Below are 15284 nucleotides of genomic sequence, written 5' to 3'. Positions count from 1 at the left end.
ATAAAAATTTAAAGTCAAACTCATCTGATGCAACTTTTTAAATTTTTTAAGGTTGTATCTCACTTTTTTCGTGATTCATTAAAGTAGAAGAACTATTTATAGGTATTGATATTGTAGAAGTTATATGTTCTCCTTCTTGAATATTAGTCTTTCTCTTAAAAAATGCATCATTTTTTTTTATTTTTCTTCATTATTTTGTATAAAAATTTGAATATATATCCTGTAAAATATGTAAAAAAAATAGAAGGATAAATATTAAAATTTACAATATTTATTGATTTTTTTATCAATTTATACAAATACAATAATATCAATACTTATTAAATATTCTAATATTTTTTATCATACGAAAAATTAAATTAAATAAATAAAAAATATCTAATTTTAGAATGAGAAGCAAAGCCAACAAAGGCCCACTCTAAAAATTATTATGCAATAAAAGCATTAGATAGGAATTAAACCTAGGTACTCTTAGTTAAAATAAAGCATTTTAACTAATTGAATTACTTTTAATTTTTTGAAGAACTACTACTAACTCTTTTATAAAAAATTTGGGGGGTCATGGCACCCCATTTGCCTAGTTAAACTCCGCCACTGGCAGTAGCCAACTTAAATCAACTTTTTTAATTTAAAAAAAAAATCATTTCAAAAAATATGTATTCAATTTTTATGTTGGACACGTCGTTTTTTTCTTTCTCAATTTTCTTTTCTTCTTCTCCCTCTTTTTCTTCTTCTTCATCAAATTCACCCTCTGCTACACACACGCAAAGTCGCACTATAATCTCTTTTCATCGTCCGCACATCCATTGCGAACGAAGCAATGTCGCATCACAACTTTCTTTTGTCGACCACCGCCGTTCCCTTCGTCACAACGAGCAGCGCCTTCGACCACCGCGGTTCCCTCTTCGTGTCGCACAGCCTCGTCAATCACTCCTTGAGCTTTTTTTATTTGGATATTTTTTTTCATAACTTTTAGATGTTTTTTTCTTATGTTTTGGATGTTTTTTGGGTTTTTTAATAATTTTATATGTTTCTTGTTTAGTTTTTAGATTTTTTATGTTTTGTTTTATTATGTTTTAGAATTTTTAAAATAATTTTGAATACCTCGTTTTTGTTAGATTTTGAACTTTATTTTGTTACATTTTGGATGTTTTTTTTTATAAAATTTTTTTTAAATATTTTTAAAATTTTTAAAATGAATTTACAATGAATTTGGAGGTTTGTTATTATTTGATTTAAAATATTTTTTTATTAGATTTTGAATATCTCTTATAATAATTTGAATTGACGTTCTCTCCCAAAAAAAATTTAAAAAGTTTTTGGATATCTCATTTTTTTTTGCTAAGTCTCGCTAAGTTTCGGATGCTTTTTTTTATGTTTTGGATATTTCGCTGTTTTGGATTAATTTTTTAATAGTTTTAGATGTTTTTTTTTTAGTTTTTAGATTTTTTTTTCAATTTTTTTTATATCTCGTTTTGTTAAATTTTAAAATTTGTAAGATGATTTTGAATTTTTTAAAAAATTTTAAAATTTCTAAAATGATTTTACAGTGATTTTAGATGTGTGTTGTTATTGGGATTATTGAAGTGCAATGTATGGAAATATTCATTTTTTTTTAAACGTCTTTTGAAAGGGGGAGAGAGAGATTTGGAAAGTGATTCAAATGAAACATTCCCATTTCCCAGGCAGCATTGATGAAAGGTATCATCAACTCGTCATCGTGATATTGGTAATGTTAGTGCCAAAAATGGTTGTTACATAATGAGATCATGCATGAACACGCGTCAATGAGCTTTGGAAGCTTACATGCTACATAAATATAAAACAGAACGAAAGTTAAATGGAAATAACTTCCACACCTAATTAATCTGAGATTAATAATAATCACATAGCTCTGAGGATATTATTGTATTATGGATTTAAAACTTTATACTATTGATAATCTTATCTCACGTCTTAGATAAATCCTTGTATTTTTGTATTATCATTATTACTAGAAGTAGAACTAAAGTTGATCGAAGACGCCGTGCCAAGGATGCATAAGTCACGAGTCAAAAGCCATTTTACATCTGATGAGATCGGTTAAGGCGTCACAATCAAAATCACCATCCAATGAGTAACTTGTAAACATTATTATATTGAATACATTCCATTGGTGTGACGCTGCACTCTGCAATCTTTTGATCCTTTAAAATTCAACTAAAATGAGCAAGTGACAGCTAATAATTCCACATACAATTACGTCATTCATTAATAATTATACATGATCGGAACCCAAGCTGAGCATATCCGGTTGCGAAGTTTGACACGAAGGTTTCAATTATGGTGGATACTACAATGAAGATGGCATAATTGTCTTCATATGAGTATATTTCTTTTTGACCTTTGGATGATGGATTGTATGGTTAGATTTTGATATTTATAAATGTGTTGTTTTTGTTTAAAGTGTGGCTAAATAAATAAACCACACTTTTAACTAAAGCATCTTCATGAGAAGATATTTTTGCCATCTTCATTGTAGTATCCACCTTCAATTATTACCATAGAAAGAGATGAACCAATGTAACACGGAATTTTTTTTTAAATAAATAATTTATAGTGTATTTATTATTTTGTATCATATGATTTATCTGTATAAATAAGATGAATTTGTATGTACTTGTTTATACTGTAAATAAAATAAGTTAAGTTTTATTTTGTACGTATTTTGTTTGTAAGCGAAATATTTAAAAATAAAAAAATACATATTTCGTTTAACGTATAAAAAATTACAATTAAAATAATATTAATAATTTAATTTTTTAGCATCTGCATTTAAAAAAATTGGTAAAAAAGATTAAAACGAAAGACATGTTTAAATAATTAATATTCAAAAAGAGTATATAAAAAATTTTAAATTAAATTAAATTTTAAATTCGATCTATAATTTAATCTATCAAATTTTTATGTATTCTTTTTTGAATACTAATTATTTAAACATATCTTTCGTTTTAATCTCTTACACCAATCTTTTTAAGTACTAATTGTACGTTAAGAATTTAGATTATTTATATTATTTTAATCATAATTTTTTTTTATAATAATACACATATCTTTTTTATACTGTAAACGAAATAATTATGAATGTATCTCGTCCAAATATCTAGTTTGTAAACGAGATACATCTAAAGTAAAACTTGGCTTATCTCATTTACATTATCTCATTTACATTGAAAACGAGATAAGCCATATGATGCAAATTGGTAAATACGCTATAAATTATATATTGTAGTAAATAAAATAATTAAATTATTTATTTGAAAAAAATCCATGTAACACGAGTATTGATAAGAAGTTCTTAATAAATGTATCTAATAGGTATAAAATTGTAGAGAGTAGGTTGGAGACACCATGTACCATCCTCCTATTCCGAGTTTCTAATGTCCCGATGGTGGGAGGTGTTCTGGAAGAATTTCAATACTCAAATTAGCATGGGTCACAAGAAGAACTAACTTAGAGATCATACCTTAGTATACGTATTTGAAATAGTGCATATATTATAAGGTTATGATGTTATGAAATTCTCTTATGTGGTTGCTCTTTTCATGAGCTATTCTAATCATAAAATACTTGATGTCTTGTTGTGGTCTCCCTTTATATGATGCTCTTAGGCCTTTATATAGGCAATATTGTAACATTCTCCTTTAATAGTAGAATGATGGTTACAATGTAACAATTAACCTCATAAAATTGAGTTATTAGGCATTAGAATGAGTTATGAAGAGTTAGTGTCCTCTTTGTAACATATTATTCTTTGGAATCCGAGATAATACTTAATTATCAAATCGGTTTCTTAGAACTTTTTATACTCTTGAACCCAATTTTTAATATTGGACCTAAAGAAATATTTCAGAACAGATCTCCAAACTCGGTATGTCTTTCTTTTGAAAAAGATTTTTTGAGTTTTAAATTTCAATCCAAGTGTCTCATCCTTTAAGGTGGAGCAGCTTTTTATTTTGCTTACATTTTTATAAAGTCCAAACTCTAACCATAACTTTTATCAATCGTAGGTTACTATCTCGATTCATGAGTTTTGGAGTTAGATGTTTTTTAATCAAAATTTGTATATTGTGATTCTAGAATCAAGAGTTAATGTTCTCATTCCTTGAATGCTGAAATGATTTTTTTTTATTCAGTTTCATGGACTTCACATGGTGGGTATCCCTAATACGTAGCTTATAAACTCGAACATCCGAGTTTTCGAGATTCCGATAAAAACATATCAAAATAAATTCAAGTTGTCAAAATTGATAATTATTAAATTTATTATGCATAAAATAGTAACTCAATCATAAAAATGTTGAGTTTAAAATAAAGAAATTATTTTTCTTAAAACAATTACTTGATGAATTTTTTTAATACACAATTATTCAAAGATTATTTCTTTATTTCTACCACAAAATTTCATATTATTATTTTTTAAATAATAATATGTTCTAAAATATTTTAAAAAATTTAAATAAAATAAATTATACCTTTATGTGTTTAAGTATGAACGTGGTTTAGCTTTAAGGAGCTTAATTAGAATTTTTAACATGAGAACGAGTTTCTGTCTTCCGACTTTGTAAACTTGATATGTGGGTGTCAAGTTGTATTTTTTTGTGGTAAATTTATAATTTTTTTTCGATTTCTTACTTCACAACTTTTACGTTGTTGCTAAGCCTCCAAATCATTGACCATTTAATTGGTTTAGTAATTATAAGCATTTGAAGCATATAGTGATATGGTCACAAATTTAAATTTATAAACTTTTTTTTATCTTTTTAGTGAAATTTTTATATTTTGTGCTTTAATACTTGTCTTTTGTGATCATGCATTTTTTACTCTTTTTTTTACATTGTTCATCTTGTGAACATGTCTCATGTTAAAGTCATCTCAAGGTAGAACTTAGAAAGAAGAGAATATGACAAGTGACGTGTCTTTATAGACGATACCATTATTTAGAAGTGTTTTTGTTTTTTCGAGTTTAGGAGTTACCTAAACAAAATTGTAATGAGTAGGTTAGAGAAACGATATATTGTTGCCATTCTCTTATTCCGAGTTTTTAATGTTTCGATGGCGGGGGTGTTTCTACAAGGACTCCAGCGCTCAAGTTTTTGCGCTAAAGTTTTTGTTTTGGAATATTTCTATAGGCCCAATACAAAAATTGGGTTCAAGAGTATAAGAAATTTTAAGAAACCGGTTTGATAATTAAGTATTCTCTCAGATTCCAAAGGATATGTTATTTACAAAGAGGAGACTAACTCTTTAAAACTCATTTTAATGCTCAATAATTTAATTTTATCATGTTAATTGTTACATTGTAATCATTATTACGATTAAAAGAGAATGTTATAATATTAACTATATAAAGGTCTAAGAACATCATATGAAGGAAGACCACAATAAAATATCAAGCATCTTATTATGAGAGTAATTCATGAAAGATGCATTTTATGGTGTCTATTTATATTTGCCTAACTTATTAAAAGAAAATAAAAATTAATATTTAAATTAAAAAATATAAAAATAAATAATTTTTTAATATTTAAAACTTATCATACAAGGTAAGTTCAACAATTTCGACACCAAAATTATAGGTATCATAAAATTTGCCTTCATAAAAAGAGCAACCCACATAAAAAAATTTCATAACATCATAATCTCGTAATATATGCACATGCACTAAAATATAATCTCTAACCAGAGGCAGAAAACAAAGGCACATATGCTTAAAGGGGGCAATGGCTTCCCAAAAATTTAATTTTTGTTTAAAAAGTAAATTTAATAGAGATGACCCCTTTTTTTATTATTCTGTCCTTTTGTATAAATTTTTTTTGTTTAAATTATAATATATAAATATAATTCATTAATAACTTAGAATAAGTCTATTTTTATATAGTGTTAATAAAATATAATAATCCTAGGTCTAGTTTACTTATTTAAAAAAAAATATGTATTCCTATTTTTTTTTAATATCCTCATTGGCTCAAAAAATCTCCATTTTCACTTTGCAGCAATAACCCTTTTTATCTTATCTTTTTCTTTTTGATTCTTTTTTTTTTTTTTTTGTAAATTAAAAAAAAATTCTAGTTCAACAAGTGGTCTCCCACTCTTCTTTTCATAAAAAAAGTTTTACTCTTTTTTATTTTAAAAGAATTATTCAACTAACAACTTAGACACATAGTCATATAAAAGTAGAACATGTTTAATATTTTTTTTTACTATTTTTCTGTTAGTCTTATTTAATTTTTTTATATTTTATATATTTGAATATTTTCTTAATTTATTATTATTGTATGTTATTATATGTTAGTTTGTATATTTAGTTTTTTTATTAATTAACTATTTAATTATAATTTTGTATTATTTAAGATGACTGATGAATTTTTTGTAGATAATTTGATCATCTACATAGAAAAAATTAATAGTTATTTTGACACAAATTCAATAATAGATAATTTTAAAAATAGAAAAAATATCGAATAACTTTTTCATGATACAAATTATAAGTGATAACTTTTATATATTATTATCTTACTTTATTTCTGATATATATTCTTTTTACTTATAAAATTATTTTGTTATTTTGTAGAAAAAAATTATGTAATAAATAAGTATTGCATATACATGTTAACAAAAACAAGGTTAGTAGGATGTCTTTTATTTAATTGGATATTAAATACATATAGTTATATTTTTGTATGAATATTTGATTGAGATTATATATTTATTTTTTTTATTTTATCATTAGAAATAATAATATAAAATATTTTTAGTAAATTATTAAACATAGTCCTCTTAAATAATTAGTCTAACTCTGCCCCTGTCTCTAACTTAGTTTCTCTTATAATTTATGCTAATTTGAGCGTCAAAGTCCTTGCAGAAATACTCCACCATCGGGACATTAGAAACTTGGAATAGAAAGATGACAGCAACATCATATCTCCAACCTATTCTCTATAATTTAATTCGGGTAACTCTTAAACTCAAAAAAATAAAAATATTTTTGAACAAAAACTAAATTTTAGGGCATATTATGAGATATTTTTTTATTATTTAATTAGAATCTCGTTAATTTTTTTTTTTTGGTGACTAGAATCTCGTTAATTAAGTAATAGGAATTAAATAAGATTTTTTTGGGGGTAAAATATACTTTATCCTATAAGCAGAATTTATTTTGAATCTACAAATTCAAAAATCGTTTATCACTTTTTGAGTTGAGGAGTTAGAGAATTATTTTTATAAAATTATAGATAAATTAAAATAAGTTGAAAACATAAGGTCATTGTCAATTTTCTTGTTCCAAGTTTTCGTTGTTTTGAGTTTTTTGTTTCCAATAATAGAGATGAGTCTAACGTTCAAATTAGTATGAATTGTGAGAGCCACAAAATTTCTATAAATATATTAATTTTTCAATTAACCAAAAAAATAAAAACAATGGTTATTTTAAAAGGGAGTGAGTAATTATGGTCTATTATAGAACCAATTAAGGATAGATATGGTCCAATTTTATGTATGGAGTATCTCTGCTCATGATAAGATTTTAGAAAAGTATAGGGTACTAATGTATTATTTGTCAATTTATTGTCAATATTAATTAATTATTATATTTTAAACATATGTATAAAGAGACACATTTAAAAAATATATTTATAAAGATACTTTTTGTTAAGTCTAAGTTGATTTTGGGTATTATAAATGATGACAAATATTTCTTTGAGTTAAAAAGTCTAATACTGTTTAATGGGTGTTTTAATTGTTGCAGGCCCAATTATTCAAGTTCATGCTGCACCAGTCTAAACCAGCATAAGCTTCAGCAAATCAACATGCTAAAGCTACAACACTTAGTGCTCATGTGCTCCTTAATGTTCCAAGAGTAATAAACAAACCCAATGCTTCTCAAAGCACCGTTCAGCAAATTAAATGGCTATGCATTTGCTAAATATCATAAGAGGACAGCTGGATCATGCAAGGACAGGTGTGGTTTTGTGAAAGCAAAAAGGACACAAGGACATCTCCACTCTCTTAGCAGAGCAACATTCGGTTAGTGGGTGAGCAAAACACAAAAGCAATAGCAGCAGGAAAATGGAGCAAAATGAAAAAGGAGAGCATGCCAAGGAAGAAAGAAAAACAAAGGACAGCAGAGGTAGTGGAGCATGATGAAGAAAGGACTGCATGCCAGCAGTGACAGCTCCAACGAGCAGCTGGTACAAGGAAATGGAAGAGACAAAAATGAAGGCAAGCTGAAGACATATAAGAAGCCTCACTCCATCATTTCAAAGCAAGAAAAAGAGTGCACACATTCAGAGCACCATCTCAAACATTGAGCTGAAATATTTTTCTTCTACTCGAGCTTAATTTCTTATCTTTGTGTTATGGATGTCTTGTGTCATTTTCTATTTTGAAAAGGCTAATATTGGGAGGTTGGAAAGTCAAGAGAGAAAAGGCATGAGTGATGTAGAATAGCCATTGATTTCTGATGTATTGAGTTGTTGAACTAGGATTAGTTCCCCTTTGCCAAGTTGGGTGAGCACTTGGTGAGTCTGAATCTGTTTAGATTCCCCTTTCTAGTTGGGTCAACACTATGGGAAGCTAAGCTTTGGTATAGAAAGCTTAGGGGTAGATACTAGTTGAATTAGGGAGTAATTCAATAGTATTGGTGTATGTAGTCTGATAATTTTAGTAAAAATTTCACCATTGTTTGTGGTGGAGACTGGACGTTGGATTCATTGCACGTTGAATCCGAACCAAGATACATGCTGGCCTTCATCTTCTCATCCCTACTCTTTACTTATTCTGCACATGAGATAAAATGAAATAATCTCCTGCAACTCGAGCAACAGCTGAAACAGAGTATGAAATTTAAGTTTTAAGCCAACTTGATTCAACCCCCCCTTCTCAAGTTCAATTAGAACCATCAATTGGTATCAGGAGCAAGGTCTCAAGGAGTCAAACTTCACAGCTTGGAGTAAAGATCTATGGCCAACAACATGAATCCCAACATCGTGGCTTTCACTCTTACTGAAGGGCAGTCTAATAATAGACATCCCTACTTCAATAGTAGCAACTATTCTTACTGGAAAGAAAGAATGAGAATCTTCGTGCAGTCAATCGACTACAACATCTGGAATATCATCCTCAACGGACCAGACGATCCTACAAAGCAAAATACTGATAGAGAAGTTATGGAAAAAGAAGACAATGAGTGGACAGAGGAAGAAAAAAAGAAGGTTGAACTAAATGCCAAGGCTTTCAACCTGATGCACTGCGCAATCAGTTTTGAAGAATTCAGAAAAGTTTCAAGGTGCAAGATGGCTAAAGAAATATGGGACAAGCTCAGACTCACTCATGAAGGCACTAAGCAAGTGAGGGAAACCAGAATCGACATGCTGATGAAGGAGTATGAAATGTTCAGTATGAAGAAGGATGAGAGCATCGATCAAATGTTCGAAAGGTTCTCAATAATCATCAACAATCTGGACGCCATGGGAAGAAACTACTCTGAAAAAACCTTAGTAAGGAAGATCCTGAGAAGTCTTACTAAGAAATGGGAAGTAAAAAGCATAGCCATCTCTGAAAGGAATGATTTAATCAAAATCACCTATGATGAGCTAAGAGGCAAGCTGCTGGCTTATGAAACCACTCACATGTCTCAAGACAAAGATGACAAAAAGAAAAGTATAGCACTAAAATCAAGAATGACAGACAAAGAAGAAGAATCTGATGACAGTTTCTCAGATGAAGAAATGGTGCTCTTTGCAAGAAAAATGAGAAGATTACTGAGATTCAAAAGCAAGGGCAAAGGAAGCTCTTCATCCAAAGATGTCAAGAAGAATCAAGTCAAGTTCACATGTCATCACTGTAAGGAACCAGGTCACTTCAAGTCAGATTGCCCTCAACTTAAGAAAGGCAAAAAATTCAAGAAAGACAAAAAGAAAGTGATGATGGCAACATGGGAGGACTTGGAGAATGACACCAGCTCAGAGAGCTCAGATCAAGAAGCTCAACTATGTCTAATGGCAGATCATGATGTTGACGATGAGGTAGATCTCTCTGACTTATCTATTGATGAACTGCACTATATTATCAAAGATATTTCTGTGAATTCTAAGAAACTCTTAGATAAGTATGCAAAATGTGAGAAAGGAAACGAGGCATTGAGGACAGAAAATGATCTTCTTTTGAAAAAGGTCAAGGCTACCGAAACTGGTAATGAAAATTTTTTAAAAGAAGAAAATAGTGCTTTGCGAGCTGAATTAGAGAAATTCAAACTCAAGCATGAAGTTTCAGCTTCCACTGATTTGATTTCTGAAAACAAAAAGTTGAATGAACAAATAAAAAATTTGAATGAAGACTTAGCAAAGTTTGTTCAAGGTTCTCAAAATCTGAACAAACTGCTTGCTTGTCAAAGGTTTGGGTCTGAAAAATCTGGACTTGGATTCAAAGAGGAAAATAAGACTGTTTTCAAACAAAACTTTCAAAAATCTGAAGCATCCTCATCCAAGTTTTTCAAACCAAAAGGATTCAGCAAACCTCAGAAATCAGTGGGCAGGAATCATTGCTACAAGTGCAACAGAAATGATCATGATCCTCCTCAATGTTTCATCTTTCTTAAGTCTTTTGGTAATGATGGTAAATTATATAAAGTTATTCATGATTTTAATGCTCTTGGGCAACCAAAAAGATTTCACATCAAAGGATCCAAATGGATTTGGATACTTAAGGTTAGTTGAAGAACATGCATGTTTACCTTACATCCAAGAAGAAAATGGACATGTGGTATCTTGATAGTGGAAGTTCAAGGCATATGACTAGAAGGGATACTTTCTTCATTAAACTCAACAAGTATGATGGAGGATTTGTCACTTTTGGAGATAATGGTAAAGGTAAAATAATTGCCATTGGTAAGGTTGGCAAATATTTTTCTACTTGTATTGATAGTGTCTTTTTAGTTGATGGGTTAAAGCATAATCTATTGAGCATAAGTCAATTGTGTGACCTTGGATATGTTGTAACCTTTAGAAAATCTGATTGTAGAGTCATTAATGAGAAAACAGGAGCTGTTTTATTTGTTGCTAAAAGAAGTGACAATGTCTATGGTCTTACACTAGATGATCTCAAAATTCAAAATGTAACTTGTTTCTCTTCAATGGAATCTGAAAAATGGATGTGGCATAAGAGATTAGGACATGCTAGCATGTTCCAAATCTCTAAGCTTGTAACAAGTGGCTTAGTAAAAGGTCTTCCTAATATAAAATTTGATAAGGACATCACTTGTGATGCTTGTCAAATGGGTAAGCAAATAAAAACCTCTTTCAAACCCAAGGAAGACGTCTCAACTAAGAAACCATTGGAGTTGTTGCATCTTGATTTGTTTGGACCAACTAGGACTCAAAGTCTTGGAGGAAAAGGCTATGGTATGATAATTGTGGATGACTATACTAGGTTTGGTTGGGTGTTCTTTCTTGCTCATAAACATGAGGCTTTTTCTGTTTTTGAAAAATTCAGCAAAAAGGTTCAAAATGAAAAAAGTTTAAAAATCGTTTCAATTAGAAGTGACCATGGTAAAGAATTTGAAAATCAATACTTTGAATCTTTTTGTGATGAACTAGGCATATCACATAACTTCTCTTATCCTAGAACACCTCAACAAAATGGTGTTGTAGAAAGAAGAAATAGAAGTTTACAAGAAATGGCTAGAGCTATGTTATGTGAATATGCAATTCTCAAGTTCTTATGGGCAGAAGCTGTGAATACAACTTGTTATGTTTTAAATAGAACCATCATTAGGAAGTTTTTAAAGAAAATCCCATATGAACTTTGGAAAGGGAATCCTCCCAATCTTAGTTACTTTTATGTGTTTAGATACAAGTGTTTCATACTGAATATCAAAAAAAATTTAGGAAAATTTGATCTTAAAACACATGAAGGCATTTTTCTGGGTTATTCCACTCATAGCAAGGCATATAGAGTTTATAATAAGAACTCCAAAACTGTTGAGGAAACCATGTATGTCACATTCTGTAAGTTTAACACTGTTTCTAGTGTTTGCATTGATGATAGTCCAGGTTTTGAAGCTGAATTGTCCAAGAATGCTGAGTCAGTTCCACAAAATTCAAGTTCTCATGAAGCTGCACCTGTTAGCAGCGAAATCCAAATTCTGCAGGAGACAATTTGGAATTATCTCCTGTTGCAGTTGCTGATGCAGAGGCCATTGTTGATCAAGAAGAACCTGAATCCTCAACCCAAAATAGAAGGCCCAGGGAATGGAAGTTTCTGAAAAACTATCTTGAGAAATTCATAATTGGTGATCCATCCAAAGGAATATCAACTAGATCATCTTTGAAAAGAGCTGAAATCAACAACTTAGCTCTTATATCAAAGATTGAACATCAAAATGTTCAAGAAGCTCTTGCTGACCCATCTTGGGTGTTAGCTATGGAGGAGAAATTGCAGCAGTTTGAGAAAAATCAGTTCTGGACATTGGTGCCTCACTCAAATGGGAAGAAGGTCACTGACACTAAATGGATTTTCAGAAATAAGTTGAGAGAAGATGGAACCATTGTCCGAAACAAAGCCAGATTGGTAGCTCAAGGCTATGATCAAGAAGAAGGGATTGACTTCGATGAATCCTTTGCACCAGTAGCTCAAATGGAAGCTATTAGATTGCTCCTTGCTTATGCACCTCATTGTGGCTTCAAGCTCTTCCAAATGGACGTAAAGTGTACTTTTCTCAATGGCATAATAGATAGAGAAGTTTATGTGGCTCAACCACCTGGGTTTGAAAACAAATATTTTCCTAACCATGTTTTCAAACTAGCTAAAGCCTTATATGGTTTGAGACAAGCTCCTAGAGCTTGGTATGAGAGGCTTAGCTCATTTTTATTAAAAAATCAATTTCAAAGAGGAGCCATTAACACCACTTTATTTATTAAGAATTATAATTATTATTTTATTCTTGTGCAAGTCTATATTGATGATATTATCTTTGGTTCGGCTAATGAGGATTTGTGTGCAGATTTTGCTAAGCTTATGACCAATGAATTTGATATGAGCATGATGGGAGAGCTCAATTTCTTTCTAGGCTTGCAAATAAAGCAAACTGCAGAAGGCATATTCATTCATCAAGAAAAATATGCAAAGGAACTTGTCAAGAAGTTTGGGCTGGAATATGCCAAGCCAATGGGAACCCCATACATCCTAATATCAAGCTTGATAAGGATGAACATGCTAGAGATGTTGATGAGACACGCTATAGAGGGATGATTGGATCTTTGATATATCTAATCTCCTCAAGGTCTAATATCATCTAAAGTGTTGGAGTATGCTCGAGGTTTCAATCAAAGCCTAAGGAATCCCATCTCTCAGCTGTCAAGAGGATCATCCAATATGTGCTTGGTACCACTGATTATGGTTTATGGTTTCCTAAGACTGATTCATTTTAATTAGTGGATTTCTGTGATGCAGATTTTGCTGGAGACAGAATTGATAGAAGAAGCACAAGTGGCATGTGTTGCTTTCTTGGGAAATCACTCATTGTTTGGTTAAGCAAGAAGCAAGCTACAGTGGCACTTTCAACAGCCGAAACTGAGTATATTGCAGCCTCCTCTTGTTGTTCTCAATTATGGCTGAAAACTCAATTAGCTGACTATAAACTGAATGTCTCTAATATTCTATTATTTTGTGACAACATGAGTGCTATTAATATTTCCAAAAACCCTATTTTGCACTCAAGAACAAAGTACATTGAAGTTCGATTTCATTCCATAAGAGAACATGTGCAAAATGGAAATTTAGATATTCAGTTTGTTAACTCTGAAGGTCAGCTAGCTGATATTTTCACCAAACCATTAATAGAGGAGAGGTTCTGCAAGTTACGGACTGAACTGGGCATTCTTGCTTTATCTTTGTTTTCTTAATAACTCTGATAATGAGATCTTTTGTGTTTTGTCTCATAAATCGCGATGAGATTTTTTGGCAGATGATGCGTAGGCTTCATTAACTCATTGTGATGCTAACTGGATTTGTTGAAGGCTCGTTAGATTTACTGGACCTGGTTTGTTTGCTTGTTTATCATCAAATGGGCCACCTTTTGTGAAGCAACTTGGGCCTTATGTGGACTTGGTATCTAAAAGTTACCTTTGCTCCCAAAACCTAACATTATACAACATCTGCTTTTCAATTTTAATTTGGGCCTTCCTTCATATTGCATCTTTTTAATTAAAATTTTCAAAACTAAATTTTCGGAGGTTACAGCTGTAAAATTCAAAGGTTTTCAAAGGCTTTCATTTTTATCCTTTTCAAGATGAAACATTGACACATTGATTATGTTTGCTTTTCTCTCCAAAATTCCAATTTCTTTTGCTTACTTGTTAGTGAGACACGTGCATGCTTGTGTTAGTTCTAAAAATGATTTTTCTTATGCAATGCTTCTCACTAAAATTTTTCAATACTATAGTGTTGATTTTGGGGTTGAGATTTTTAGAGATTGTAACTCTTACATCAAAAGGGGTGGTGCAGTCAAGAAAACAGCACCCAGACGTCGCCAGACTGATGATAGCACTGATGTTCCCTCTGTTGATGAGGATCCTCTGATCTCCCTTCCACCTCCACCACCATCAAGGTCATGACACACATTCTGAAGAATGTGCTTGAGGAGTTCATCAATTTGACAGACCTTCTTCTCACTCATGGTGCCGAGCGCAAAAGGAACCAAGTTATGGAGGAAAATGCTCTCAAGAAGACCAAAGGGAGAATTAAGATTCTGAGAGACTTTGTGGAGGATGTAGTGGTTGGACTCACAACTACTGACTATGAGGGGGATGACGATGGAACCTCTGATGAATCCAACTCTGATGCCTAGCCCTTTTTTCACTCATCTGTGACTGGTGCATGAAAATTACTTCACACTATATAATTCCGCACAACTAACCAGCAAGTGCACTGGGTCGTCCAAGTAATACCTTACGTGAGTAAGGGTTGATCCCACGGAGATTGTTGGCTTGAAGCAAGCTATGGTTATCTTGCAACTCTTAGTCAGGATATTAATCAGTGGCTATCAATTGACTTGCAAATGAACAAGAGAGCATGAATTAAAGGTTACTTGTTATGCAGTAAATGAGAATATGTTGGAGTTTTGGAGATGCTTTGCCTTTTGAATCTCTGCTTTCTCTCTATCTTCTTCTTCATGCACGCACGTCCCTCCTATGGCAAGCTGTGTGTTGGAGGATCACCGTTGTCAATGGCTACCATCCTTCCTTTCA

The 15284-nt window shown here is 31.1% G+C and overlaps 1 protein-coding gene across 1 annotated transcript; it reads left to right on the top strand.

Annotated features, from left to right (window-relative positions):
* Positions 1-8999: 8999 nt before the first annotated feature.
* Positions 9000-14651, top strand: LOC140180252 (uncharacterized). The gene is made up of 8 exons (XM_072220705.1): positions 9000-9699; positions 9895-10653; positions 10974-11438; positions 11925-12140; positions 12188-12856; positions 12989-13132; positions 13489-13885; positions 14480-14651. The coding sequence occupies exons 1-8, from the start codon at positions 9000-9002 to the stop codon at positions 14649-14651; spliced, it is 3522 nt and encodes a 1173-aa protein (XP_072076806.1).
* The last annotated feature ends 633 nt before the right edge of the window (positions 14652-15284 follow it).

This window comes from Arachis hypogaea, chromosome 16 (genome assembly GCF_003086295.3).
Source record: "Arachis hypogaea cultivar Tifrunner chromosome 16, arahy.Tifrunner.gnm2.J5K5, whole genome shotgun sequence".
Lineage (NCBI taxonomy): Eukaryota > Viridiplantae > Streptophyta > Magnoliopsida > Fabales > Fabaceae > Arachis > Arachis hypogaea.
The sequence above is the reverse complement of the archived record's forward strand: the minus strand, read 5'-3'. Positions and strand labels throughout refer to the sequence as shown.

Coding starts and splice junctions, on each gene's coding strand:
- LOC140180252 (XM_072220705.1), top strand. CDS start 9,000: ATGGCCAACAACATGAATCCCAACATCGTGGCTTTCACTCTTACTGAA. Junction 12,857..12,988: donor ACTAGCTAAAGCCTTATATG/GTTTGAGACAAG, acceptor TTCTTGTGCAAG/TCTATATTGATGATATTATC. Junction 13,886..14,479: donor AAACCATTAATAGAGGAGAG/GTTCTGCAAGTT, acceptor TCAATACTATAG/TGTTGATTTTGGGGTTGAGA.